General features: G+C 43.6%; 1 protein-coding gene across 2 annotated transcripts in view; it reads right to left on the bottom strand.

The window, feature by feature from the left end:
• The window catches only part of BBS9 (Bardet-Biedl syndrome 9), a 478,097-nt gene that overhangs the window by 286,904 nt on the left and 163,234 nt on the right, over positions 1-27,959 (bottom strand). For both annotated transcript variants that reach the window (XM_038771136.1, XM_038771144.1), the window contains exons 10-14: positions 25,757-25,938; positions 12,703-12,779; positions 10,632-10,685; positions 4,573-4,675; positions 2,492-2,596 (exon numbers count right to left, since the gene is read on the bottom strand). In XM_038771136.1, the coding sequence (XP_038627064.1) occupies positions 2,492-2,596; positions 4,573-4,675; positions 10,632-10,685; positions 12,703-12,779; positions 25,757-25,938 (521 nt within the window). The remainder of the gene's footprint in view (positions 1-2,491; positions 2,597-4,572; positions 4,676-10,631; positions 10,686-12,702; positions 12,780-25,756; positions 25,939-27,959) is intronic.

Here is a 27,959-nt window from a genome sequence, read left to right as displayed (position 1 = left end):
TTTCTGTGTCTCAGTTACCTCATCTGTAAAATGGGGATTAAGACTGTGATCCCCACATGGGAAAACCTAATTACCTTGTATCTACCCCAGCACTTGGAACAGTGTTTAGCCTATTGTAAGCGCTTAACAAATACCATCATCATCATCTACATGTCCCACATGGGACTCACATTCTTAATCCCCATTTTACAGATGAGGTAACTGAAGCCCAGAGAAGTGAAGTGACTTTCCCAAGGTCACACAGCATACAAATAGCAGAGCCAGGATTGGGAACTAGGTCCTTCTGACTCCTAGGCCTGTGCTCTATCCACTAGGCCACACTACTTCTCCCCAAATAGTATACTGCTCTGCACATCCTAGGGATTTGATAAATTATATTAATTGACTGACTGGGAGTAACAGGAGAGGAAAGCAGGAGAAGCATGGAATAATAATAATAATGGCATTTATTAAGCACTTACTACGTGCAAAGAACTGTTCTAAGCGCTGGGGAGATACAAGGTGATCAGGTTGACCCGGGGGGGCCTCACAGTCTTAATCCCCATTTTACAGATGAGGTAACTGAGACACAGAGAATTCAAGTGACTTGCCCAAAGTCACAAAGCTGACAAGTGGCGGAGCCGGGATTTGAACCCATGACCTCTGACTCCAAAGCCCATGCTCTTTTCCACTGAGCCATGCTGCTTATGGAACTCAGAGAACTTGGGTTCTAATCCCAACTCTACCCCTTGCCTGCTGTGGGACCCTGGGCAAGTCACTTGACTTCTCTTTGCTACAGTTTTCTCTTCTGGAAAATGGAGTTTCAATACTGTCTTCCTTCCCTCTTGGGACTGTGAGCCCCACATGGGACAGGGTCTCTGTCTCACTAGTTTCGCAGAATGCTTTGTGCCTTGTAAGTCCAGTAGAGTGGGTAGACATAATCTCTGTCCAAAAGGAGCTTACAATTTTGAGGGGGAGGAAGACATTCAAATAAATTACAGATAAGGGAAATGGGCATGGAAAATTGCTGCAGTTTTCTTTATGGGTAGGGAACATGTCTACCAAGTTTGTTGGACTACTCTCCCAAGCACTTAGTACAGGGCTCTGCACACAGAAAGCACTCCCTCGATCATTTGTGTTTACTGAGCGCTATGTAAAAATACTACTGATTGACAGACTGACTATTAAGTGCTCTAGGGGAATAGATCCAAGTGCATAGGTGAATAGATGTGCATTTAGCTTTAATTCTATTTGTTCTGACGACTTGACACCTGCCTACGTTTTGTTTTGTTGTCTGTCTCCCCCTTCTAGACTGTGAGCCCGTTGTTGGGTAGGGCCCGTCTCTATACGTTGCCAATTCGTACTTCCCAAGCGCTTAGTACAGTGCTCTGCACACAGTAAGTGCTCAATAAATATGACTGAATGAATGAATGCATAATTATTATTATTATTATCAATTTGAGGTGCAGAAGAGAACACTGAAGGGAGAGGTGGTAAAATAAAGAGTAGAGGCATTTCTCGGGTTGCTTTGGCTCCGTTGCCTTCCACCATTGCCATCTTTCTGACCTCACGAAGCCCCAGAGCTGCAGGAGAACAGTCTCTCCACCTGCCTCTTCCTGGCCCGGCTTGGGCAGGCAGTCTGGTGAAATTTTCCGAGCTGAGGCAGGGATGACTGGGGACCAGGGAAGCCTCGAGCCCGAAGAGGGCAAGAAGGCCCATTTGGCGGATGCCAAAATTGGGCTACCAGGGGCCCAAAAGAATGAGTTAGCTTTTCTAAAGCAGCGGCTTTGGGAAAATCCTGACGGCAAGCAGCAGAATTGAAAATTCTGTATCAGAACTGTAAAGCGTCAGCTCCTCGTGGGCTGGGATCACATCTACCAACTCGACTGCTCTGTACTTTCCCAAGCGTTCTGCATACAAGTGCTCAGTAGATACCACTGGTGGATTGATTTGTTGACAATACAACAAACAGGAAATATAGCAACACAGGAAATCAGCCTCACAAAGGAACATTTTAGGGGGAACTACTTTTTATTTCAGCTACATAAAGACCTGTGGATAAAATCTCACAATCAACAGAGTTATTCTCAAAACATCAGAGAAAGAAAAGAGACATCAAGAGAGAAAAAGACTGAGAGAGAGAGAGAGACAAACAATGAGTGAGGGTAGTAAAGAGTCCAAAAGGAATGCAAATTGAGAGAAAAAAGAAAGACGGAAACTGGATATGAGGAAATTTGAGGAGCCACCCAGGAAAAACAAAATGGTGCTGGCTTGAACTTCAAATTTGGATCATTTCACTTTATTTTTTCATGAGGAAAAGTAGATAATGGCCGTTTTTATTGGCTCCAATTTAAATTTAAGGGCGGGGGGGGAATTCCTTATAATGCAACTAAAGTAAAAATTAATATTTATGTTTAACAGAGACGTGATATTTTTATTTTACCATTGAATCCTGTCTTCATGAAAGCTATGACTAAATTTTAAAATCGCTCTGAAATTTCATAAATCTTACCTGTCGGTGTGCTGTACGAGACTAAAGCACATCCTTCCAGTTCTGCTGGTGGGTGATTTCCCTTCAGAAAGACGGATAGGGCTACTGTTTTAGATATCTCTGGCTCTAAAAGAAATGCAAAAGGGATCAGGATGTTTCAAACAAAAACAAATCACACTTTTCAATGTTTAAGGAAAAGATCATTGCAACAGTAACCCTGGCACTCTCCAACTCCCCAGAAAAGATTTCTTTCCACCAACGTCATTAATCCGATGAAAATTACTGCAATACACATTATCTTCTAGCAGCTTTCTCTACAGTGATTAAATAACAAATTCTTGAAGTACCTTCAAATAAATTTATCTTCCTAGACTTGAACCATAACCACGATAAAACACTTGAAGACATGTTGAAAGAATAAATTTCGGAAGCCGCTTGGGGCCTTTCTCCAAGCATGTTAAAGATATCATTTTTGAATCAAGAAGCCAATTTGAGAATTCGGGAACCCCAAGTTGGCCAGGAAAGCCACCAAGAATTCCAAGACTGGAAAAAGAGTTTAGCTCCTCCAGAGATACAGAAGCTCGTTCCCAATACTGCAACTTGTTTGTTGCTGGGGGGTGACTTCCCAGAATCATAAAGCCTCATTCACGGGAAAAAGCTTAACTGAACTAAGTGGGGTTAATGGGAAAAGTTACCAATAATTCCAACGAATTCTTATATCCCCTGGAATGTCCCTGGGAAACATGAAATGACCAGCCAACTTATTTTTCCACTTTGATGGTGGCCACAATAGTAGTAATAGTAGTAGTGATGGTATTTATCAAGTGCGTACTGTGGGATAAGCGCTGAACTAAACACTGAGAAACAATAAATGGGTGAGAATTGCCCATGGCCCCTGGTCCTCAAGCCCAGAGTCCAAGAGCTGCAGCCACAATGACCACCACAATTTACAAACTCTCCCGACGTACTAAACCTTGTGGAGGCCTCAGGGTGGTATCACAGTAGGGGACTGGGTGTTCTTGGCCAAAGCCTTGGTGAGTGGCCAAAGTGTCCAGGGCTTTGTGTCCCTCGCACACATCCACGTGTTCATTTTCCCATCACTGGGGCCTTTTTTACTTAATTATTGACTTCATTTAATTGCCATCAAATTAAACGAAAGGAAATTCCGTTGATGAGTATAATGATCTATTTTATTTTCTGCCACTTCAAAGTCGGACTCGGAAGTGAGGTTCCAATGAAGGGCTGGACCACGGTTCCAGGTTATGAAGGAGAAGGCAGAAAAGGGAGAGTCATAGATAGACATAAACGAGATGAAGAGTGAGTCCAAGGCAGAGACCAATGCAAAACAGGAACCCAGAGTGACAGAAAGATACAGAAAAGTAGACAAAAGACACAGATAAAGCGACGGTCAGAGACACGGAGGGAAGAAAAACGGACAAACCCTTAAAGATAACCCCATCTATGGAGATGATCTTTCCCTTAAGAAAGAGCAACAGTAGGAAAAGAGAAGGCAAACCGGATCCATGCTTGCAGCTCTCTTTCCAGTCGATGATCCTCGGTCCATCTTTATGCCTACCACAGTAAATCATTCCACTCTCAGGGCCCTTGGATCGATTCCAAGTTGGGTCAAGTAAATCGATTTGCCATTCAGATTATCCCCCACCTGTGAGAGGAGGATCCTTAGCTGTGCTAAGGAAAATAAGATGCCGGTCCTAAGGGTATGCAATACATCCTGTTCTCTACAGTCTAAGAAGCGTCATAAAAAATACCAGTGGAAAATAGTCTTTACATGTGCAAAGCACCCAAGGCCCATGGTCTGCCTAAGCCACGCTTGACACATCCTGATGAGTGACATTGATAGGTGCCAGAATCTTCAAATGAGTTTGGGTCATAGAGGTTGATTTACACCTTCACTAATAAGGAGGTTCTGCTCAGCAAACTTATCCCGAAACCTTCTGGAAAGCCCAGAAGGGTAGAAATTAAACTGAGGAAAACATTTGCAATCCTTCTGACAAAACCAAAAGAGTCCCCTGGGAGAGGAGGACACTCTATCGTGCTTTCAGGAAGGAATGTATTTTAAAAGGTGCAAATGAAGCACTTACCCATGGAATCAAAGATGAAGTGATCGTGGGTCAGCGCTAATGGAGGAGGAACGCAGACGGATAACTTGGGCTTCTTCAGTGCCACCCGGCTCTGCAGGATGACCTGCAGGAAGGTGAAAAGAAGCTCATTGGAAAAGCAGAGTTTTGTGGAAAAACCTCTGAGGAAAAAATTGAGCAGCACTATTGACAAAAAGGAATATTGTTCGTGGAACATTCTAACAGGATCAGGAAAAAGGGTTTAATGAGAAAGGGAAAAGCAGACCAGTTAAATTGGAAAGAAACTGAAGGGTGGGACCTCTTAGTTTCTTCTTTCCACCACGAGCATCCCACACTCTTAATAATCAATCAATCAATCACTTCATTCATTCATTCGTATTTATTGAGTGCTTACTATGTGCAAAGCACTGTATTAAGCACTTGGGAGAGTACAATATAACAATAGACACATTCATGCACACAATGAGCTCATAGTCTAGATGGAGAGACAGACATTAATATAAATAGATAGATAAATAATAAATCAATCAATCATATATATCAAGTGCTTTCTGTGTGCAGAGCACTGTACTAAGCACTTGGGACAGCACAATACAATTAATATACACTACATTAATGAATATATTAATTAAAATGGCATATTGATATACTATACTAATAGTAACATAATTAATGATTACTCGAACTCAATAAACTGGCTTCATTTTGCACAACTAATGTCTTCACTTCTTTAAACTTTTCATAGCACTTACGCACATAGCAAAACCTCAAATGACTGAATAACTATCATGCAATGGAATCCTGCTTTTCTTCTGTAGCTTGCTTGCAGTAAAACTTGGGAACTCTAGAAATTTCTGAAGATCGGGTTCTGAATCTCTTGGGAGGAAAAGCCCACAAACGGCTACTTTCATTTCCAAGTCAGTGCACAGATTCCTCCTGTCTTAACGAAAGTACCATCCTAACCACAGTTCACGGTCGATTTCTGAGCAGACCGGTGCAACCTCAGGATAACGTTGCTCCTTCCTGGATACTCCTGTTGACTTGGAGACATGGAACAAGGAAACCCGGTTCCCCCCGGGTAGGCTTTTATCAGGGGCAAGGGCAACCAGAGGGTCTCACTTTAGCATCTTCAATCAATCAATCAATCGTATTTATTGAGCACTTACTGTGTGCAGAGCACTGTACTAAGCGCTTCAGTGAAGCATAACCCTTCGAGACTGCCGCTTGACTGCCTGTCAATCTCTGTTGGCTGGGAGAAGGACTGTGGGTAGAGGAACCAATACTAGCCCCACAGGGCAAATAGCCAGTGAGCTCACTCACAGAGCAAGCCACGGAAAAAGCCCTCAAGTATCTCGCTCAGCTAAACAAATTGAACTTGTGTATTCCAGTTTAATACTACAATGAAAAAGTCAGAGCTAAGAACAGACTGAATCGCCTGTCTCTCCCACCTTGCAATTCAGGGCTTACATTAAAGGTCCCCGAGAATAATGGAAAATTAGCGGATGACACCAACCCAATCTGGCACTGGTACATCTAAGGACTTCAGGACTTCATCTGGTTCCATGCACTGACATCATATACATCGCCAGTACACCGATTTACCGAATGCCTATTGTGCGTTGAGAGGCTCTGCAAATCACCGAGTTAAGTAAATGTCATGAAAATAGCGCCCAGAGAATAGCTTCTCCTGAGCCAAACAAAAAGACACGTACATATTTGACTAGGTTTTAAACTTTACATTTTAAGGATCTCAAAAAAAATTTGAACTTGAGAAAAATCCATCTCAAAGATTTTCACAAATGCTATAGTTTTATGAGCATTGTCCCTGGTACTTGTAGCTTCAGAAAACATGCAACGTGATCCTGATTTTATCTTCGCTGCATAAATATGGCCCCCAAAGTTCTGTCTCAACAGCCTCTCTTCCTGATTCCCGGGACAGATGGTCACGGATCATGTAGCTGCTCTCAAGGCAGTCCCATCTTTAATTCTCTTGGAAGGGATGGAAAAACATTCTCAATTAATAGGATTTACTGGGCTGGAGACCCTCACGGTTATACATCTTGGCTGTTGTTGTTACTACAGGCCTCGAGCGGAGATTTATAGCTGAAATTTGTATAGGGACTGTCAGACAGAATCAGGAAGTCAATGTTTCTGCTATGTCCGCCTGACAGGTTTCATTCAAGCCCCATGAGTGCAGTTTTTTAACAGCAGTAAGAACCAGGGTTTAGAACCTCGCAATTCTCGTATGTCATAAATTACACTAATGAAGATGGTTTTTCCATCAATTTCATGCAGGCATTTTGTGGGAGCTGTTGTATGTGAAAATCTGAGAAGTGTGCTACTGGGAGTGCGTGTTTATTTGTAAAAGTTTGTGAACAGAAGAAAAAGGCAGTTAAGCCCTTGAACGTAAGTTTCTTTTCACCATTGGCACGTTGCTTTCAAATCGATAACACGGTATAAATAGCAAAGCCAATCAAAGTATATAAAAGAGGCTTTCGTCTAATCTATATGTAGATTACTCCCGGGATCTTGATTTTTTTTTCTCTTTAAGTATTTAATTTGGGGCCGTGAAATGCTGAGGGGCTCAAGCCTTTGGTGGAGGGCGGGAGTGTGGCTAGACCACTCTCTTTACCTTGGGCAAAATCCCAAAAGAGCAAGTTTGGGAATAATTGGGTGGCTGGATATCCTTGAACATCTAAACCAGGTCTTCTTTGGGGCTCCTAGAGATGTCCGGTGTCAGCTCGTGCTATTGGGAAAGCTCAGCTCCCTGTCATCCTTCTCCAAGGATAGCAACCAATAACCTAACAAAATCCGTGCCATCCAAGTGTTGACTGAGTGATCCAAAATCCACAGTTTTCCCTGGCTTCCAGAGCCCAGGCAGGAATAAATGTTTTCTGCTTAATAGAGTGTTGATTGATTAGAGTACTTCGAAGTGGTACTTCTATATGTGACTGGGCCAAATCTGTCATTCTCAAAAAAAGTTTACCCCTCCCTCATATTCCACTAGTCAAGCGCTTAGTACAGTGCTCTGCACATAGTAAGCGCACAATAAATACGACTGAGTGGATGAATAGCCCTGTAGGCTTAATCTCTCTTTCCTATCGTGCTTGGTGAGAATGAATGCTTGCTCAGAGTCTGAGTCACATAGTGACTGAGGAAGGCACTAGTTCAAGCCAATGAAATATTCAGGAGAAAAGGTCAAATATAACCATAAAGTCAAACTCTCCCAAGTACATAGGACAATGCTCTGCACCCAGCAAGTGCTCAATAAATACGACTGATGGACTGACTGATTAAAAAGGATTCTGTTGGACAGAGCTGATAAAGCCAGTGCATCCTCACTACTGCATCATTCAAGTTGTGGAATAATAATTAATATTATTATGATGACATTTGTTAAGCGCTTACTATGTGCCAGGCACTGTACTAAGCGCTGGGGTGGATACGAGCCAATTGGGATGGACACACTCCCTGTCCCACGCTGGGCTCCCATTTTCCAGATGAGGTAACTGAGGCCCGGAGAAGTGAAGTGATTTGCCCAAGGTCACACAGCAGCCAAGTGGCGACCTTTTGACTCCCAGGAACGTGCTATATCCGCTACGCCATGCTGCTTCTCAACTGCCCAACCGCCAGGCACTCAGAAGGAGGGCAGGTCTGTGGTGCCACTCTGCATCAAACAGAACAACTTGTAGATATAATCCCTGCCCTCAAGGGTGTTCCAGTCTTCTGTGTGCAGAGCATTGGAACTGAGGATTTTTTTTTGCCAATCAGTAGCATTTACTGAGCGCTTTCTGGGTGCAGAGCATTGTGGTAAGCATTTGGGAGAGGACAACACAACTTGGGAGACACAATTCCTGCCCTCAAGGAGCTTACAGTCTTCTGGGCTCAGAGCACTGGAGCTGAGGGTGAATTTTGCCAGTCAATAATATTCAATCAGTTCTCTCCTTCCTGCCTAGCCTCACTCTTCCCCTGTTACCCAGCCTGCAACTTGGCTCTGTGCCTCAACCTCATCTCTCTCCCCGTCAACCCCTTGCTCATGTCCTTCTTCCTACTTGGAATTCCATCCCCATCCCTATCTGACGCATCTGTCCTCTATTATCCAAGCCCTTCTAAAATCATGTCTCAATCAATCAATCAATCGCATTTACAGAGCGCTTACTGCATGCAGAGCACTGTACTAAGCGCTTGGCTCCTCCCAGGAAGGTTCCCCTGACTAATGTCTCATCTCTCCAACCTATCCCCCCCAACTTCTACCTCACCTGTGAATTTGGGGCCTTACCCACTAAACCCTCTGACACTCTCCCCTCTCTCATTCCCACACCACTTACATATATAACCTTATACTCAGTTGCTTCCTCTATCTGTAATTTACTTCAATGTTGGTCCGCTCCATTAGCTTGGTAAGTTCCTCGAAGGCAGGGGATCAGGTCTGCACGAAGCAGCGTGGCTTAGTGGAAAGAGCACGGGCTTCGGAGTCAGAGGTCGTGGGTTCTAATCCCCGCTCCACCACATGTCTGCTGTTTGGCCTTGGGCTAGTCACTTAACCTCTCTGTGCCTCAGTTACCTCATCTATAAAATGAGGATTAAGACTGTGAGCCCCACGTGGGACAACCTGATTACCTCGAATCTGCCCCAGCACTTAGAACAGTGCTTGGCACATAGTAAGCACTTAAGTACCATAATTATTATTATTATCATTATTATTGTACTTTCCCAAGGAGTTAGTACATGGCTCTACACAAGGTAAGTGCTCGATAAATACTAGTGATAGATTAATTAGGGCAAGAATGAGAGCCTGCATTTGTGGCTGCAGTGTGGATCCTCAACGCCACCACAGCACCTTCTCTCTCATTTGGCAAATCATCCCACAAATGTGGGTGAGAATCCAAGATCACTGTGAGAAAGCATCAACAAAAAAGTGTCCTCTCCCCACTCCCACCCTGAGCCAAAGAAAGAAAAAGAAATAAAAAATAGCACTGAAAAACTGAGGATAGGGAACCATAGTTTTTTAGCATCGCCCTGTGCAGGATTACGGCCTGGATACAGGTTGATGGGGCAAGCCTCAAACATGGAACCATCACGGGAATCAAAATACATTACTGATATTAATCATCTATACTGACTGAAGTATAGAGAAGTAGAATGTCCTAGTGGAAAGAGTCAAGGGCCTGGAAATCAGAGGACCTGGTTTCTAATCCCGGGATTAGAATCCCGGCTCTGCCACTTGTCTGCTGTGTGATCTCAGGCAAGTCACTTCATTTCTCTATGCTTCAGTTACCTCATCTGCAAAATGGGGATTCAATGCCTCTACTCCCTCCTACGCAGACTGTGAGCCCCATGTGGGACCTGATTATCTTATATCTATGCTCGCCTTTAGTGACGTGTTCATCACATATAAATTTCTTAACCAAAACCATTATTATTATTATAGTAGTAATTGTAGTAGTAGTACCAGTATTCTGTGAAGTGCTTTGAAGAATCTGGGTGAAATTGCCTAGAGAAGCGATTTGAATATCCTGTGCAGCATGATCTGGAGAAGAAAAATGGTTTGCTCCCCAGAAAACATGACAAAAGCAAAATATTCATATGCCCCTATTTCTGGACACCTCTCCTCTACATGTAAAAAGATATAATACCCAGAGACCTCTAGAGTGTTAACTCATTTTGGGCAGGGAACGTTCTGATAATTCTGTTGTATTGTACTCTTCCAAGTGCTTAGTACAGTGCTCTGCACAAAGGAAGTGCTCAATAAATACCATTGACTGACTGACTGATCACAGTGGAGTCATTAGACCTACACAGTACACGTGACGCTGTAAGCGTGCCTATTCAACTCATAAATCAATGGTACTAATTGGGCACTTACTTTGTGCAGAGAACTAGAGAGAGCCTATCACAAAAGATAGCACTCACTCCTGCAAAGAAGAGGCAAAGCAATTAAACAGCAACATATGCTTCAGTTCCTAGTCCTGGCAGTTGGTCCCAGGGCTCATGAAGGTGACAGATTTGATGAAATTTAATTTCCACGGCCCTCCCCAACCCCCCTCAGCTAGGTACAATACCTTCACTGTAACAGACGGGACACTCTCCATATCCACCTTGCTCTCAAAGGCTTGCTGTGAAGAAGTTTAGGAGAAAGAAAAAGAGTTCACTGTTATACATGAGTGAATGAAAGCAACGGGTATAGAATATTAACCCCCTACCCGAAAGGATAAACAGGGAATTAGCTGTAGAGGATTTATCTCTCTAAGCAAGAGACCGCAACACACAACTTTTCTTTGTGAATGTCACCAACTCAAGTTGAAAACATCCCACCATGAAAGGAAGCAAAGATCAGATTCTATATTCCCACTGCAATTCACTTCAAAATATGTTAAAAATGATTTGGTTGTTCTTTATATTGCCTAGAAGGGCAAAACCTCCTTATGTTTTTCAGGGTGAGCCTATTCACTTTTGGAGAATACTTAAATTTTCAGATTGAAAAAGATGTCTTTCAAGCTGATAAAATGCTAAAATGTGTGAACGTATTCAACATTTTCATTTAAAAAGTCATTAAAGTACAAGGACTTGTAGAATATCAAAAGCCAGTATTGTAGTGTGCTTTTGGATAATATTTACCCTGCCCGAAAGACAACACCCTCACTATTGTAGACGGTTCCTTTAGGATGATTGTTACATTAAGAGAAGACATTTTCCATAAAACAAGTCAGTATTTCCGATGGGAATTCATACGGAAAAAAAAGTAGCCTCCAAAATTCCTCTCCATTTATATAGTGAATGGGGGAGACCCCTTGTCTGTTTATATGCATTTATTTGAAGTGAATCTCAGTAAAAAAAATATAAACAACCTTAAACAATAAAGTCAGTTATAAAGTTGTGCTATTTAGTGGATAAAACCCTGATTTAGGAAGAAGGTTGCTTCTGAATCAATATGCCACTGCAAGGTGACCTCTGCAAGCTCATCTAATCTGCGGTCACTGCTCAGGCAAAAAAATGAAAGCAGCAATTCTCAATCAACAGTCAGTTCTGCTATAATCCATGTTTGGATTTCACGATTTGGCTATGACACGATGGACAGTATAATATCTGCTCTGTGTTCAATATAATACACAAGTAGTTGCAAGTATATTCTGCTTATGAAGCAACTGATGTGCTCTCTGCTTCAGTTCTACCACACAGTACTTGGTTTTTCTCTGTGTTTTTACAACTTGAGTTAGTATTTGAGTGATAAGAATGTAAAGCATTCTGCTAGTGATGGCTGCAACTGTAATGTAGGAATTTCTACTCAAAAATGTCAGTTGTGGTGGCATCTTACACATCAAACATATGGGGACTAACAGTCAAGCACGGTTAAATGTCACTGGAGAAGTTGGGGTTGGAGTTTTTTCATCTATCCTCAAAGACTCATTACAATGCAGTTCTCCTTTTAGCAAGACCTTTTCTTTCAAGTATCAAAATCTGCTACAAAAGAGGACACCGGTTTCCAAGAAAAAAAAAAAAAAAAAACCTCATGAAAATATTTTATTCCTTAACCAAGAAGATAGGTCTGCATTTAGCAGGGAAATTTTACAGCAGTAGAACTTCAGGCTCCACTCGAGACTACACAGAGTTCATACTAAACTGCCAATATTGGAAAACAGAGACTCCACTATTTGATCTGCCTGGTGAATGTCTCTTTTATAAATGATCCAATTTTTCATACAATTTACTCAGTTTAAAATGTTATGGTGAAGGTAAAGTTATGATTTGGGGGAAGGCTTGGAATTTATCTTTGAAACCCTCACGACAACCACTTATTATGTTGACCGACAAACACTAATTCTTCATATTTGCTGCCTTGTTGATTTTGCTTCTCCCAGCGATTCCCAATGCCCAAGCACTGAGGTCATTTCCCATGCTAGATTATGAACACGGACTCCAAATACAGGGAATCAGAGAGGTTGACCACCTTTGGCAGTTGACCCCTTACATAAGTTGACCCTGTTTTTATGGAATGGTCTCTCCACAATGAGATCTTTGAAGTTGAACCTGACCTAATTGGAACACCTCTTTATGGAACCTCACTGGGCCACGTGAACTTCCCGTTCCCTGGAGTATAGAGAGTGCAAAGAATTCCATGTCTAACCCACGTACCGAAATTGCATCCAGGCTAGGTGAAACCATGGCAACAATAGCCAAATCATCTTCTTTCTTAGCTGGGGGTAAAGTACCTGAAAGAAAAAAAAAATGCTGAGCAAATCACAATTGGAATTATGGAGGCAGCGAATGTGTTTATTGTTGTACTGTCCTCTCCCAAGTGCTTAGTACAGTGCTCTGCACACAGTAAGCGCTCAATAAATATGACTTTTCCCTGGAGGTCTGAGCCTCCTTGACATGATATAGGGAGTCATGATGGGCACCAGACTAGAGCTGAATTCTACAGGCCATCTCAAGAACTATATTACCTAAGCTCCTAATTGTAATGGACCACCAAATGAGTGGAATTGGTTTGAAGAGGTGGCAAAGTTTTTAAGTGTTATTATTATCTGGAAATTTCTTAAATTGATTTTTAATGGTATTTATTAAGTGCTATGTGCAAGCACTGTTCTAAGTGCAGGGGTAGATACAAGTTTATTGGGTGGGACACAGTCCCTATCTCACATGGGTCTCACAGTCTAAGTAGGAGGGAAAACAGGTCCTGAATCCTCATTTTGAAGATGAGGAAACTGAGGCACAGAGAAGTGGAGTGACCCACCCAAGGCCACACAGCAGGCAAGTAGCTGAGCCAGGAAAAGAACCCAGGTCCTTTGGCTCCCAGGCCCATGTTTTATCCATTTGGCCAGGCTTCTAGTCAATCTATTATTGAGACAAAAGGTATCCTGGTTTTGCTAAAGGTATCCATCAAAAGCAGCTTCTGAAGAGACACTTGCAATTGATGACCATCTTCCTCTTGCAAATGGAACAATCCCAGTTGCTGAGATGATAACTAGCTTTGTTTTGATGGACAATCTTTTACTAGATTTCTGCTTTAATCTTTCTGGGTATATTTCTGCTTAGGGGAACACTACATCAATTAACGCCATTGCACAATTAAATTGACGGCACTTCCCACCTTCAAAGCCCTCCTAAAATCACATTTCCAAGAGGTCTTCCCTGACTAAGCCTCATTTCCCCTATTAATTCATCCTTCTGCACTGCCTATGCACTTGGATCTGTAAACCATAAGCCCTCGATATTCACCAACCTCAGCCCCACGGCACATATATGCATATCCTCATTCTCCCCCATTTCTCCTACCTGCAATTTATTTAAATGCCTGTCTCTCACTCTAGAATGTAAGCTCCTTGTAAGCAGGGATTAATTTGCTACTGCACTTTCCCAAGTGCCTAACTACAGTGCTAAGTCTGATCTACTGGCCAGAAGTTATTGCTGTCTACCAGCAGTCTTATTTGATTTAGCGCCGCAATATGGTGATAACCTATTCAATAACTCACAATTGTGGGCTAACAATTGGTATAAATACCAGGAACATAATTATATCATCAACATAGTATAGCCTTCCTTTAAGGATTCTATCAGCAATCTAGTTTTCATTCATTAAATGCCTAATTATTATTATTTTAAAACTGCTTGACAGATTTTGGTCACCACAATAGTGGCTAAAATTTTTATTCTTCATAATAGCAATCATCCCACTGATCAATGGGATGTATTGAGCACTTATTGAATGCTTGTGAGAGTATTAATCAATCAGTGGTATTTATTCATTCAGTCAGTCAATCATATTTATTGAGTACTTACTGTGTGCAGAGCACTATACTAAGTGCTCGGGAGAGCACAACGTAACACTAGACACATTCCCTGCCCTTAATGAGCTTACACTGATGCTTAGTACAGTGCTCTGCACATAGTAAGCGCTCAATACGATTGATTGATTGATTGATTGATTGATTGATTGGGAGAGTACAAAACAATAGAATTGGTAGAAATTTTCCTGACCCACAATGAGCTTACTGTCTAGAGGGGGAGATAGACATTAAAATAAATTACAGACAAGTGCTGTGAGAATGTAGGTGGGGTGACTATCAAGTGCTTAAAGGGTCTAGATCCAAGCACATAGACAATGCAGAAGGGAGAGGGAGTAGGGGAAATGCCGGAGTAGGGGCTTTGTTAGGAAAGGTCTCTTAGAAGAGAGATGGTTTTCATAATCAATCAATCAATCAATCGTATTTATTGAGCGCTTACTATGTGCAGAGCACTGTATTAAGCGCTTGGGAAGTACAAATTGGCAACATATAGAGACAGTCCCTACCCAACAGTGGGCTCACAGTCTAAAAGGGGGAGACAGAGAACAAAACCAAACATACCAACAAAATAAAATAAATAGGATAGAAATGTACAAGCAAAATAAATAAATAAATAAATAGAGTAATAAATATGTACAACCATATATACATATATACAGGTGCTGTGGGGAAGGGAAGGAGGTAAGATGGGGGGATGGAGACGGGGACGAGGAGGAGAGGAAGGAAGGGGCTCAGTCTGGGAAGGCCTCCTGGAGGAGGTGAGCTCTCAGTAAGGCCTTGAAGGGAGGAAGAGAGCTAGCTTGGCGGATGGGCAGGGGGAGGGCATTCCAGGCCCGGGGGATGATGTGGGCCGGGGGTCGATGGCGGGACAGGCGAGAACGAGGTACAGTGAGGAGATTAGCGGTGGAGGAGCGGAGGGTGCGGGCTGGGCAGTAGAAGGAGAGAAGGGAGGTGAGGTAGGAGGGGGCGAGGTGATGGACAGCCTTGAAGCCCAGGGTGAGGAGTTTCTGCCTGATGCGCAAATTGATTGGTAGCCATTGGAGGTTTAATGGAGTAATAAATATGTACAACCATATATACATATATACAGGTGATATACATATATACAGGTGATATACATATATACAGGTTTTGAAGGTGGGGAAGAGTGGTCATCTGTTGTATATGAAGGGGGAGGGAATTCCAGGACAGATGGAGGAGACGGACAAGGGGTCAGCAGTGAGATGGATGAGATCAAGGTAGAGTGAGTAGGTTGGCATTAGAGAAGCGAAGGGAGCAGGCTGAGTTGTAGCAGGAGAGCAGCAAGGTGAGATAGAAGGGAGTAAGGTGATCGAGTGCTTTAAAGCCAATGGTGAGGAGTTTCTCTTTGATGCAGAGGTGGATGGGCAACCACTGGAGTCTCTTGAGGAGTGGGGATACATGGACTTAATGTTTTTTAGAAAAAGATCATGGTTGAGCTTACGGGGAGCTTACAGTCTGAAGTCAGGACAAAGTTACATAAAGGGCTCCCACCTTCCTTTAGATAGTACTACTAACCCTTTCAGGCCCATACAATCAAGTAAATGTGTGTGTGGGCATGGGTGTGTGTGTTTTTATGAAACACTGATGATGAGATCTTATTTAGGTGCGCTAAAAAAAGCAATGTAGAAACAAAGCCTATGCAGAAATAAAGACTTTAAGTCCTATTCTGACTCACGGATTTCTGTGGAAATGCCATCAGATCCTGGGTCTCTACCATTCGTCATGATTTTTCCTGAGGTAGTGGTTTCTTCAAAGGCTGGAGTTTAGACTCTGCTTCACATCTTGGCCAGTTAGTTCTCTAGGCGATCTAGGGCCTCAAATTCCAAAGTGGAAATGATGTTTGGGGGACCGTCGTTAAGAGGCTGGAACTATTTGCACCTTTCTCATGCTATCGTGGCTCAGTGGAAAGAGCACGGGCTTTGGAGTCAGAGGTCATGGGTTCAAAGTCAGCTGTGTGACTTTGGGCAAGTCACTTAACTTCTCTGGGCCTCAGCTACCTCATCTGTAAAATGGGGATTAAGACCGTGAGCCCCCCCATGGGACAACCTGATCACCTTGTAACCTCCCCAGTGCTTAGAACAGTGCTTTGCATATAGTAAGCGCTTAATAAATGCCATTATTATCATTATTATTATTATTATGGCAGTGTGTCTGAAGCCACATGGCTTCTTCAGTTACAGGCAAAAGAGGTACTGTTTTCATGGCAGCCAGCCCAGCCCCCAAACTCTTCAGACTCACAACATCTCAGCCCTGGTTGCGTATTTTCCAACTCACGCTACATTGGCGATGTCTTCAGACCTGCCTTTTGATATGATTACGGGTAATATCAAGGTGTTGAAGCGTTTTTTTTCATTTGCTTGTGGATTTGCGTCACCCACAGTCTTGATGGCCGCCTGGTAAACTGCCCAGAAACGCTGACTTAATTAATCACCTCTCCCATCTCACCTCTCTAAACTCCTTTTACAATCCAGCCCATGCACTTTGCTCCTCGAAATCCAGCCTACTCACTGTACCTCAATCTCTTCTCTCTACCACCAACCTCTTGCTCACAGCCTCCCTCCGGCCTGGGATTCCTCCCCCTTCACATCCGAACGACCACCACTCTCCCCTCCTTTAAATAATAATTGTAATCATGGTACCTGTTAAGCGCTTACTATGTGCCAGGCACTGTGCTGGGGTAGATAATAACAACAACAATAATAGCATTTATTAAGCGCTTACTACGTGCAAAGCACTGTTCTAAGTGCTGGGGAGATTACAAGGTGATCAGGTTGTCCCATGGGGAGCTCACAGGCTTCATCCTCATTTTACAGATGAGGGAACTGAGGCCCAGAGAAGTTAAGTGGCTTGCCCAAAGTCACACAGCTGACAGTTGGTGGAGTCGGAATTCATACCCATGACCTCTGACTCCAAAGGCCGGGCTCTTTCCACTGAGCCACGCAGTTAATCAGGTTGGACGCAGTCTCTGACCCACGTGAGGCTCACTGTCTTGATCCCCATTTTACTGATGAGGTAACTGAGGCCCAGAGAAGTGAAGTGACTTGGCCAAGGTCCCACAGCAGATATGTGGCGGGGCTGGGATTAGAACCAGGTCCTTCTGACTTCCAGGACCGTGCTCTAACCACTGAACCACGCAGCTTTTTGCCCCACTAAAATCCCATCTCTTCCAAGAAGCCTTCCCTCACTAACCTCCCTTTTACCACCCTATTTGCCCTGCCTTCTGAGTCAGGTGGCCACTTGAGTCTGTACCCCTTAAGCACTTTGATAATCACCTCAACTCCAGTCCCACAGCACTTATGTACACATTCTTATATCTTGCCTTTTTCCCCCTCACTGTAATTTATTTTACTGTCTGTCTCCTCCACTAGATTATACAACTATTCATTCAGTCATATTTATTGAGCACTTACTGTGTGCAGAGTACTGTAATAATAAGCACTTGGGAGAGTACAATACAACAATAAACAGACAGATTTCCTGCCCACAATGAGCTTACAGTTTAGAGGAAGGGGGATCCCTTGGGAGCAGGGATTGTCTATAAAAACTACTGCATTATACTCTCCCAAGGGCTTAGTACGGTGCACTGCTTGATAAGAATGACTGGTTGACTCCACATCAAACAAAAATTCCTCACCATTGGCTTTAAAACACTCAATCACCTTGTCCCCTCCTATCTCACCTCACTACTCTCCTACTACAACCCAGCCCGCACACTTCGCTTCTCTAATGCTAACTTTCTCACTGTGCCTTGATCTCTTCTATCTCGCTGCTGACCCCTCGCCCTCGTCATACCTAGATCATATTCAATCAATCAATCAATCGTATTTATTGAGCGCTTACTATGTGCAGAGCACTGTACTAAGCGCTTGGGAAGTACAAATTGGCATCACATAGAGACAGTCCCTGCCCAACAGTGGGCTCACAGTCTAAAAGGGGGAGACAGAGAACAGAACCAAACATACCAACAAAATAAAATAAGTAGGCTAGAAATGTACAAGTAAAATAAATAAATAAATAAATAAATAGAGTAATAAATATGTACAACCATATATACATATATACAGGTGCTGTGGGGAAGGGAAGGAGGTAAGATGGGGGGATGGAGAGGGGGACGAGGGGGAGAGGAAAGAAGGGGCTCAGTCTGGGAAGGCCTCCTGGAGGAGGTGAGCTCTCAGCAGGGCCTTGAAGGGAGGAAGAGAGCTAGCTTGGCGGATGGGCAGAGGGAGGGCATTCCAGGCCCGGGGAATGACGTGGGCCGGGGGTCGACGGCGGGACAGGCGAGAGCGAGGTACAGTGAGGAGGTGAGCGGTGGAGGAGCGGAGGGTGCGGGCTGGGCAGTAGAAGGAGAGAAGGGAGGTGAGGTAGGAGCGGGCGAGGTGATGGACAGCCTTGAAGCCCAGGGTGAGGAGTTTCTGCCTGATGCGCAGATTGATCGGTAGCCATTGGAGGTTTTTGAGGAGGGGAGTAATATGTCCAGAGCGTTTCTGGACAAAGATAATCCGGGCAGCAGCATGAAGTATGGATTGAAGTGGAGAGAGACACGAGGATGGGAGATCAGAGAGAAGGCTAGTGCAGTAGTCCAGACGGGATAGGATGAGAGCTTGAATTAGCAGGGTAGCGGTTTGGATGGAGAGGAAAGGGCGGATTCATATTCATATTCAGTGGGAGCTCAAACTTCTAGAAATAAACCTGCTCTAACCATGCCTTATTAACGATACTAATAATTACCATGGTACTTGGTAATAATTACTACGGTATGAAGCAGCATGCCTTAGTGATGGAAAGAGCCTGGGCTTGGGAGTCAGAGGTCGTGGGTTCTAATCCCAGCTCCGCCATTTGTCTGCTGTGTGACTTTGGGCAAGTCACTTAACTTCTCTGTGCCTCAGTTACCTCATTTGTAAAATGGGGATTAAGACTGTGAGCCTCACGTGGGACAACCTGCTTACCTTGTATCTACCCCAGCACTTAGAAAAGTGCTTGGCACATAGTAAGTCCCTTCCCCACAGCACCTGTATATATGTATATATGTGTGTACATATTTATTACTCTATTTATTTATTTATTTTACTTGTACATGTCTTTTCTATTTATTTTATTTTGTCAGTATGTTTGGTTTTGTTCTCTGTCTCCCCCTTTTAGACTGTGAGCCCACTGTTGGGTAGGGACTGTCTCTATATGTTGCCAATTTGTACTTCCCAAGCGCTTAGTACAGTGCTCTGCACATAGTAAGCGCTCAATACGATTGATGATGATGATATTATTATTATTACTTATGTGCTTACTATGTTCCTAGTACTATACTAAACTTTGGGATAGATACCATATAATAAGGTTGGACACAGTCTCTGTTCCACTTGGGGCTCACAGCCTAAGTAGGAGGAAGTAGGATTTAATCCCCATTTTACAGATGAGGAAACTGAGGCACAGAAAAGTGAAGTGACTTGCCCCAGGTCACACAGCAGACAAGTGGCAGAGCCAGGATTAGAACCCAGGTCCTCTGACTCTCGGACCTGGCCTCTTTCCACACTGCTTCCTACTTCTTGTCCAGGTTGGTTTCTCTTCTGTGTCCAAGTGCCATAGGGTCAGTTGTGGGTTTGTCAAATAAATACTAGTTCAATAAAGAAAAACACTGATTCTCTAGCCCCTTGAAAGTAGATAGCAGATACCAGTGTGGGAACCCTTTAATAGACTTCAGTTCCTCATCACATGGCCAAGGAGTTGAATGCCTTTTTTTTTTAATGGCATTTATTAAGTGCTTACTATGTGCCAAACACTGTTCTAAGTGCTGATTGGGACGTCCAGTTTTAAACCCGATTAAGCAGAAGGCCCAGGAACAAAATCAAAACTTCAAAGCAGGCCAGTGTGATGATAATAACAATCACTGTGGTATCTGTTAAGCGCTTACTATTCTAAGTTCTAAGTGCTGAGGTAGATACAATGTGGATGCCGTCCCTGTCCCACATGGGGCTCACGGCCTTAATCCCCATTTTACAGATGAGGTAACTGAGGCCCAGAGAAGTTAAATGACTTGCCAAAGGTCACACAGCAGACACGTGGCAGAGTCGGTTTTAGAACTCACGTCTTCTGACTTCACCTTGACATGCTCTTTCACCTCGGCCACGCTGCGAACGCTACCACACTCTTTTACTCCTTATTCACTCAATTGTATTTACTGAGTGCTCACTGAGTGCAGAGCACTGTACTAAGCGCTTGAGAAGGATAAGTCGGCAACATAAAGAGATGGTTCCTACCCAACAACAGGCTCACAGTCTAGAAGGAGGAGGCAGACAACAAAACAAAACAGGAAGACAGGTGTCAAAACCGTCAGAATAAATAGCATTATAGCTGTAGACACACCATTAATAGAGTAGTAAATATGTACAAATAAAATAGAGTAATAAATATGTACAAATATATACAAGTGCTATGGGGAGGGGAAGGGGATAGGGTGGAGGGAAAAGGGATAGGGTGGCAGGGCGGGGGAGGAGGAGAGGAAAAAAAGGAGGATCAGTTTGGGAAGGCCTCCTGGAGGAGGAGAGCTATCAGTAGGGCTTTGAAGGGAGGAAGAGAGCTAGTTTGGCAGATGTGAGGAGGGAGGGCATTCCAGGCCAGAGGAAGGACGTGGGCCAGGGGTCGACGGCGGGACAGGGGAGAACATGGCACAGTGAGGAGGTTAGCAGGAGAGGAGTGGAGGGTGCAGGGTGGGCTGTAGAAGGAGAGAAGGGAGGTGAGGTAGGAGGGGATGAGGTGATGGAAAGCCTTGAAGCCAAGAATTAGGAGTTTTTGCTTGATTCATAGGTTGACAGGCAACCATTGGACATTTTTGAGGAGGGGAGTGACATGCCCAGAGCGCTTCTGTACAAAGATAATCCGGGCAGCAGCGTGAAGTACAGACTGAAGTGGGGAGAGACAGGAGGATGGGAGATCAGAGAGGAGGCTGATGCAGTTATCCAGTCAAGATAGGATGAGAGATTGAACCAGCAAGGTAGCAGTTTGGATGGAGAGGAAAGGGCAGATCTTGGCGATGTTGTGGAGGTGAGACTGGCAGGTTTTGGTGACAGACTGGACATGGGGGGGGTGAATGAGAGAGTGGAGTCAAGGATGACACCAAGGTTGCAGGCTTGTGTGATGGGAAGGAGGGTAGTGCCATCTACAGTGACAGGAAAGTCAAGGAGAGGGCAGGGTTTCGGAGGGAAGATAAGGAGCTCAGTCTTGGACATGTTGAGTTTTAGACGGTGAGCAGACATCCAGATGGAGATGCCCTGAAGGCAGGAGGAGATACCAGCCTGGAGGGAGAGAGAGCGAGAGCAGGGGCGGAGATGTAGATTTGGGTGTCATCAGTGTAGAGATGATCGTTGAAGCTGCGGAAGCGAATGAGTTCACCAAGGGAGTGAGTATGGATAGAGAACAAAAGGGGACCAAGAACTGACCCTTTAGGAACCCCTACAGTAAGGGAATGGGGGTGGGGGGGAGCCCACAAAGGAGACTGAGAATGAACAGCCAGAGAGATGAGGAGAACCATATGTTGCCAACTTGTATTTCCCAAGCGCTTAGTACAGTGCTCTGCACACAGTAAGCGCTCAATAAATGTGATTGAATGAATGAACCAGGAAAGGACGGAGTCCACAGTATCGAAGGCAGCTGAGAGGTCGAGGAGGATTAGGATAGAGTAGGAGCCATTGGATTTGGCAAGAAGGAGGTCATTGGTGACCTGTGAGAGCGCAGTTTTGGTGGAGTGTAAGGGGTGGAAGCCATATCTGAGGAGGTCTAGGAGAGGGTTGGAGTTGAGGAATTCGAGGCAGCGAGTGTAGATGACTTGTTCTAGGAGTTTGGAAGCAAGGTTTCAATGGTTCTGCTTCAGAAAAAGCCAGGTTACCTTGAAACTGATGGGGATTAGGCTAATGGGCTCCCAAACCCCAAGTCATCATATAATTCCACATCTGCAACTTGCATTTCCCACATACATCCAAATTCAGTTTTAAAGCCGATTACCACAAGTAATATTTGCCATGTGTTCGACATGAGCCCTGTTAAATGGGCTTGGACACTTAGCTGCCGCCTTTGTTAAAAGAAATGGTTTGAAATACTGCCTCACAGCCCACAAGCTCAAAATGTTTACTCTTTAGGTCACTGCACCCTCTGTTTGACAGCACAGAAAACTTACGAGAGTCGTAGATTTACTAGTAAATTTTCAGTTGAGAATGTGCCAGGCAAGCTAAAACATACTCTTAATTTGAACATTTTCCTAGAAGGAGAGAGCATTCCTGAAGATCGCAAACTCCATGTGGGTAGGGATCTTGGCTACCAACTTTAGTGTATTGTACTCTCCCCCCACAAGCGTTCTACACACAGTATGTGCTCAATTATTTTTTTAATGGTATTTGTTAATCTCTTACAGTGTGTTCTACAATGTTCTGAGCACTGGGATAGATTCAAGTTAATCAGGCTGGATACAGTCCCTGCCCCACAGGTCAGGGACGGAGGAGGAGGAGGAGGGAGAATGGGTATTGAATTCTCCATTCTGTAGTTGAGGAAACTGAGGAACATGAAAGTTAAATGACTTGCCCAAGGTCCCACAGCAGGCAAGTGGCAGAGCTGGGATTAGAATTCAGGTCCTCTGTCCCCCAAGCCTATCCTTTATCCACAGGCCATGCTGTTCTCCAATAAATGCCTTGATTGATTGATTTCTTTAGAAAATAATAATAAAAATTACAGTATTTGTCAAGCCCTCACTACACGCCAAGCACAGTGCTGGACACTGGAGTAGATACAGTTTGATTGGGTCGGATATAGTTGGTCAGTTAAGACATAGTCCCTGTCCCACTTGAGGCTCACAGTCTAAAGAAGAGGGAGAAGTATTGCTTAAATTTTTATCAGGATGACCTCAGAGCACAGGACCACATTTCAACCTCCATGTAAAAAAAATAAATTAATGTGGTTTTCCCTTTTCAGAACTATAGCCAGTCAAGGTGGGGGAAAAGAAGTCCTCAGAAGTTAACTTTGGTTTTGCAGTTGTGTCTGTAACAAACTCCAAAGTCTTGGTCCATTAATAGCCCAGATGAAGAGGGAAAGGATGAAAAGAATGATTCAGGAAATAAACCTAATGATGTGGCACCTTTCGAACCCAGCAGGATCACTGATATCATCAGGCCTGTGGCTCTACAGAGCTGGGATTGGCTGAGACGCCAAAGATAAAGATAAATCAAAAAACTGCATTATCCCCTGGCTGGTAGAGGAAGTCGGATATCAGAAGTGATTTTAACATGGAAATCAGTTATCAAGAGAAGACATTCAGCCGAGCAAATTCGAACCTTCGAGATTAAATCATGCTCCGATTTTACAGTAGCGTTTAAAGCAAGACGTAATGGCTTCTAGAAATATTATGAGTGAACTCCACCCCCGATCCCAGTCTCCACATTAAGAAGAGAATCGTCCCCATGCAACCAACAGGTGTTGGTCCCCTTAGAAAAATCCTGCCTGTGGAAATCCAACAAATCCAATTTTTATTACTTCTGTTTGGCACCGGATAGCTGATGCAAACTGTAGCACAGTCTTCGGATACAATTCAGTTTCTGGAACTTCGCTTGGCTCAAATAACTCGTTTTGCTGGTTTCTTTTCAAAGCTTCATAAAATGACTTTGACCAACTAAATGCTGCACTGTTTAAGCTTCTAAAAAAAAATTAAAAATCAATATTTTCTCTGAATTCTCCATACTTGGAGCGACAGAACCCCTCTTAGGTGTAGAAGCAAATTTGTAGGAATCCAGAGCCGTGAATGGACCAAGGAGAAAGTCTGGCTTTATTTGTTATTTTTCTTGGCTTCAGATACTGGATTTCTTTTATTATTCCTACTTGTTTTAATATTTATTTTATGTGAAAATCATTCATAGATTCTCAAATGCATTTTTAACTATATTTAAGTAATGCTTTTCATATGTCTAACTCAAGTTGCGTTTTTTTAAAAACAATTCACAATCAAACTAGGCCCCTGTGAATTGAGGAACAGGATCATTTGGAGTTATTTGAAAACTCGGGAACTGAAAATGCCATCAATAAGTGAGTTATTAGCAGTCAGCGCATCACTGACTACATATGCTCCATTTGAGCAACTAATTAGCTGGGCACATAAATGTCAGAGCTAAAATTAATTACAATTTTAGTAACATACAGTAGCTCATTTATTTTACTTCAAGGCTTTGCCTTGTAAAAGAAGTGAACAAGAAATAATTCTAAGACACTGAAAAGAAGAGAGCCTTTGTACATCTGAACGCTAACCTCTCCCCTGGCATTTTCTACCTTCTAGTTTGAAATGAAAGTGTGGCACTTTTCCTAAATCATAGTCCCAAGAAATAAACTCGGAAATTGTACACTGAGGTCTCCCTATGCCACTTCCATCAGCTGTGTGACTTTGGGCAAGTCACTTCACTTCTCTAGGCCTCAGTGACCTCATCTGGAAAATGGGGATTAAGACTGTGAGCCCCACGTGGGATAACCTGATCACCTAGTAACCTCCCCAGTGCTTAGAACAGTGATTTGCACATAGTAATCAATCAATCAATTGTATTTATTGAGCACTTACTGTGTGCAGAGCACTGTACTAAGCGCTTGGGAAGTACAAGTTGGCAAAAAGCGCTTAATAAATACCATCATTATTATTATTATTATGAGTTCAAACTCCAGCTCCGCCAACCATCAGCTGTGTGACTTTGGGCAAGTCACTTCACTGGGCCTCAGTGGCCTCATCTGTAAAATGGGGATTAAGACTGCGAGCCCCACATGGGACAACCTGATCACCTTGTAACCTCCCCAGCGCTTAGAATGGTGCTTTGCACATAGTAGGTGCTTAATAAATGCCATCATTATTATTATTATTATTACTTAAATAGAGAATAATACAGCTTTCCTTGGTGTTATTTAGTGTCTGACAAAAGTTTTAACTAAGATATGTGACATCCCAGCTCCGCCACATGTCTGCTGTGTGACCTTGGGCAAGTCACTTAACTTCTCTGAGCCTCAGTTACCTCATCGGTAAAATGGTGATTAAGACTGTGAACCCCACATGGGACAACCTGATCCCTTTGTATCCCCCCCAGCGCTTAGAACAGTGCTTTGCACATAGTAAGCGCTTAACAAATGCCAACATTATTATTATTATTTTTATACAAGTCATACACCAGAGTATTGGAAGCATTCATTCATTCAATCGTATTTACTGAGCATGTACTGTGTGCAAACCACTGTACTAAGCACTTGAGAGTACATTACAACAATAAACAGACACACTCCCTGCCCACAACGAGCTTATAGTCTCGAGGTGGAGCGGAGGACCAGAGGGGTCTGAAACCACACTCTAAAAGACAATAAGAGAGCAAACAAGGTACCTTGGGTTTTGGAAACTTCCTTGATGGTTTTCTGTAGTGCTTTCCATTCCACGTCGAGCTCTTCATAGTTTATTTCCCTAGACCCCACTTTTGGAGCTTGGAACAGAGAGGGGTCGGTTCCAAGGTAGGAGCACTGCAGATGGCCGTTATCACTCAGCGTCACAATCACCCCTTTGAGCTCTCTGCAACGAAGGAGGGAAATCAAATCTCAGAGTCACCTCACAGCACTTAGAACAGTGCCCGGCACGTATTAAGCACTTAACAAGTACCACGAAGAAAACCCCAATTTACTTCAAAATTTAGCTTTAACTGAGGACCTTCAACCTGATCAATGTTGGCAAGCTCCCTGCAAGAGAGTGAATTTATCGGAACCTCTTTTCCCCCAGAAATCATGATGTGAAATTCTCAATTCAGGGATTTAAATCAGCTATACTTAGATCAAAAAAATAAAGTCACAGCTACTCAGTGGCCCTGGACTGACAGAGCAAAAGTGGCAGAGAAGCAGCGTAGCTGAGTGGATATAGCACAGGCGTGGGAGTCAGAACAACCTGGGTTCTAATCCCAGTTCTACCACTTGTCTACGGTGTGACCTTGGATAAGTCACTTAACTTCTCTGTGGCTCCGTTACCTCATCCCCAAGCACTTAGTACAGTGCTCTGCACACAGTAAGCGCTCAATAAATACGATTGAATGAATGAATGAATCTGTAAAATGGGGATCGAGAATGTGACCCCCATGTAGGCCAGGAACTGTGTCCAACCTGATTTGCTTGTATCCAAACCAGTGCTTAGTACAATACCTGGCACACAGCGAGTGCTTAACAACTACCACAATCATTATTATTGTTATTTACTTCTCTGTGTCTCAGTTACCTCATCTGAAAAATGGGGATTACTAAATAGTAAGCACTTACTAAATACCCTTACCAAAAAAAAAGAAAAAACACCCAAGCAACAACCAAACCAGTGTTCCCTCATTACCTTTCCCTGAGATCTATCCCAGTCCAAAAAATCACAAACGATCAATCAGTGGAGATAGTTCTCAGCAAAATCTATGTAGATAAGTGAGAGCTTAAGTAATGGGTTATAATAATAATAACAACAACAATGTTATTTGTTAAGCACTTACTATGTGCCAAGCACTGTTCTAAGTACTGGGGTAGATACAAGGTAATCAGGATGTCCCACATGGGGCTCACAGTCTTAATCCCCGTTTTACAGATGGGATACAGATGAGGCCCAGAGAAGTTAAGTGGCTTGCTCAAGGTCACACAGCAGACAAGTGGCAGAGCCGGGATTAGAACCCATGTCTTCTGACCCCCAAGCCCGTGCTCTTGCCACTAAGCCATGCTGATTCTCTTTGGTTATGCCAAAAGTGCTAGTGGGCATTATGAGTAGGGTGATACAGTCCCTTTTTTAATGGGATTTGTTCAGCGCTTAATATGAGCCAGGCACTGTGCTAAGCACTGTGGTAGATACAAACTAATCAGGTTAATTAATTAATAATGGCATTTATTAAGCACTTACTATGTGCAAAGCACTGTTCTAAGTGCTGGGGAATTTACAAGGTGATCAAGTTGTCCCCGGGGGGCTCACAGTCTTAATCCCCCATTTTACAGTTGAGGTAACTGCGGCACAGAGAAGTTAAGTGACTTGCCCAAAGTCACACAGCTGACAATTGGTAGAGCCGGGATTTGAACCCATGACCTCTGACTCCAAAGCCCGGGCTCTTTCCGCTGAGCCATGCTGCTTCTCACGTGGACACAGTCCACGTCCCATGTTGGTCCCATAGTCTTAATCCCCATGTTACGGATGAAGGAACTGAGGCGCAGAGAAGTTAAGCGGTTTGCCCAAGGTCACACAGCAGACAAGTGGCAGAGCCGGGATTAGAACTCAGTTCCTCTGACTCTCAGGCCTGTGTTATTTCTACTAGGCAATAATTGATAGCCTAGTACTCTACAAATAGAGGGGTTAAAAGATGGGTGGATGCCCCGGAGACGGTAAAACCGAGAAGAAACAACGATAACGATTAAGAGTCTATGACAGTTTTGGGGAGATGCATGTGGACAAAGGAGCAGATCTGTTCCCGGCCCACAAAGGGCTCACAGTCTAAGGGGAGGTGGGGTGGACATACAAATAGGGAAAATAACAGAGAAAAGAGAAGCAGCGTGCCTAATGGATAGAGCACGGGCTTGGGAGCCAGA

The sequence above is a fragment of the Tachyglossus aculeatus genome, chromosome 2 (assembly GCF_015852505.1).
Source record: "Tachyglossus aculeatus isolate mTacAcu1 chromosome 2, mTacAcu1.pri, whole genome shotgun sequence".
NCBI classification, from domain to species: Eukaryota; Metazoa; Chordata; class Mammalia; order Monotremata; family Tachyglossidae; genus Tachyglossus; species Tachyglossus aculeatus.
This window is presented reverse-complemented; position numbering and strand designations above follow the sequence as displayed.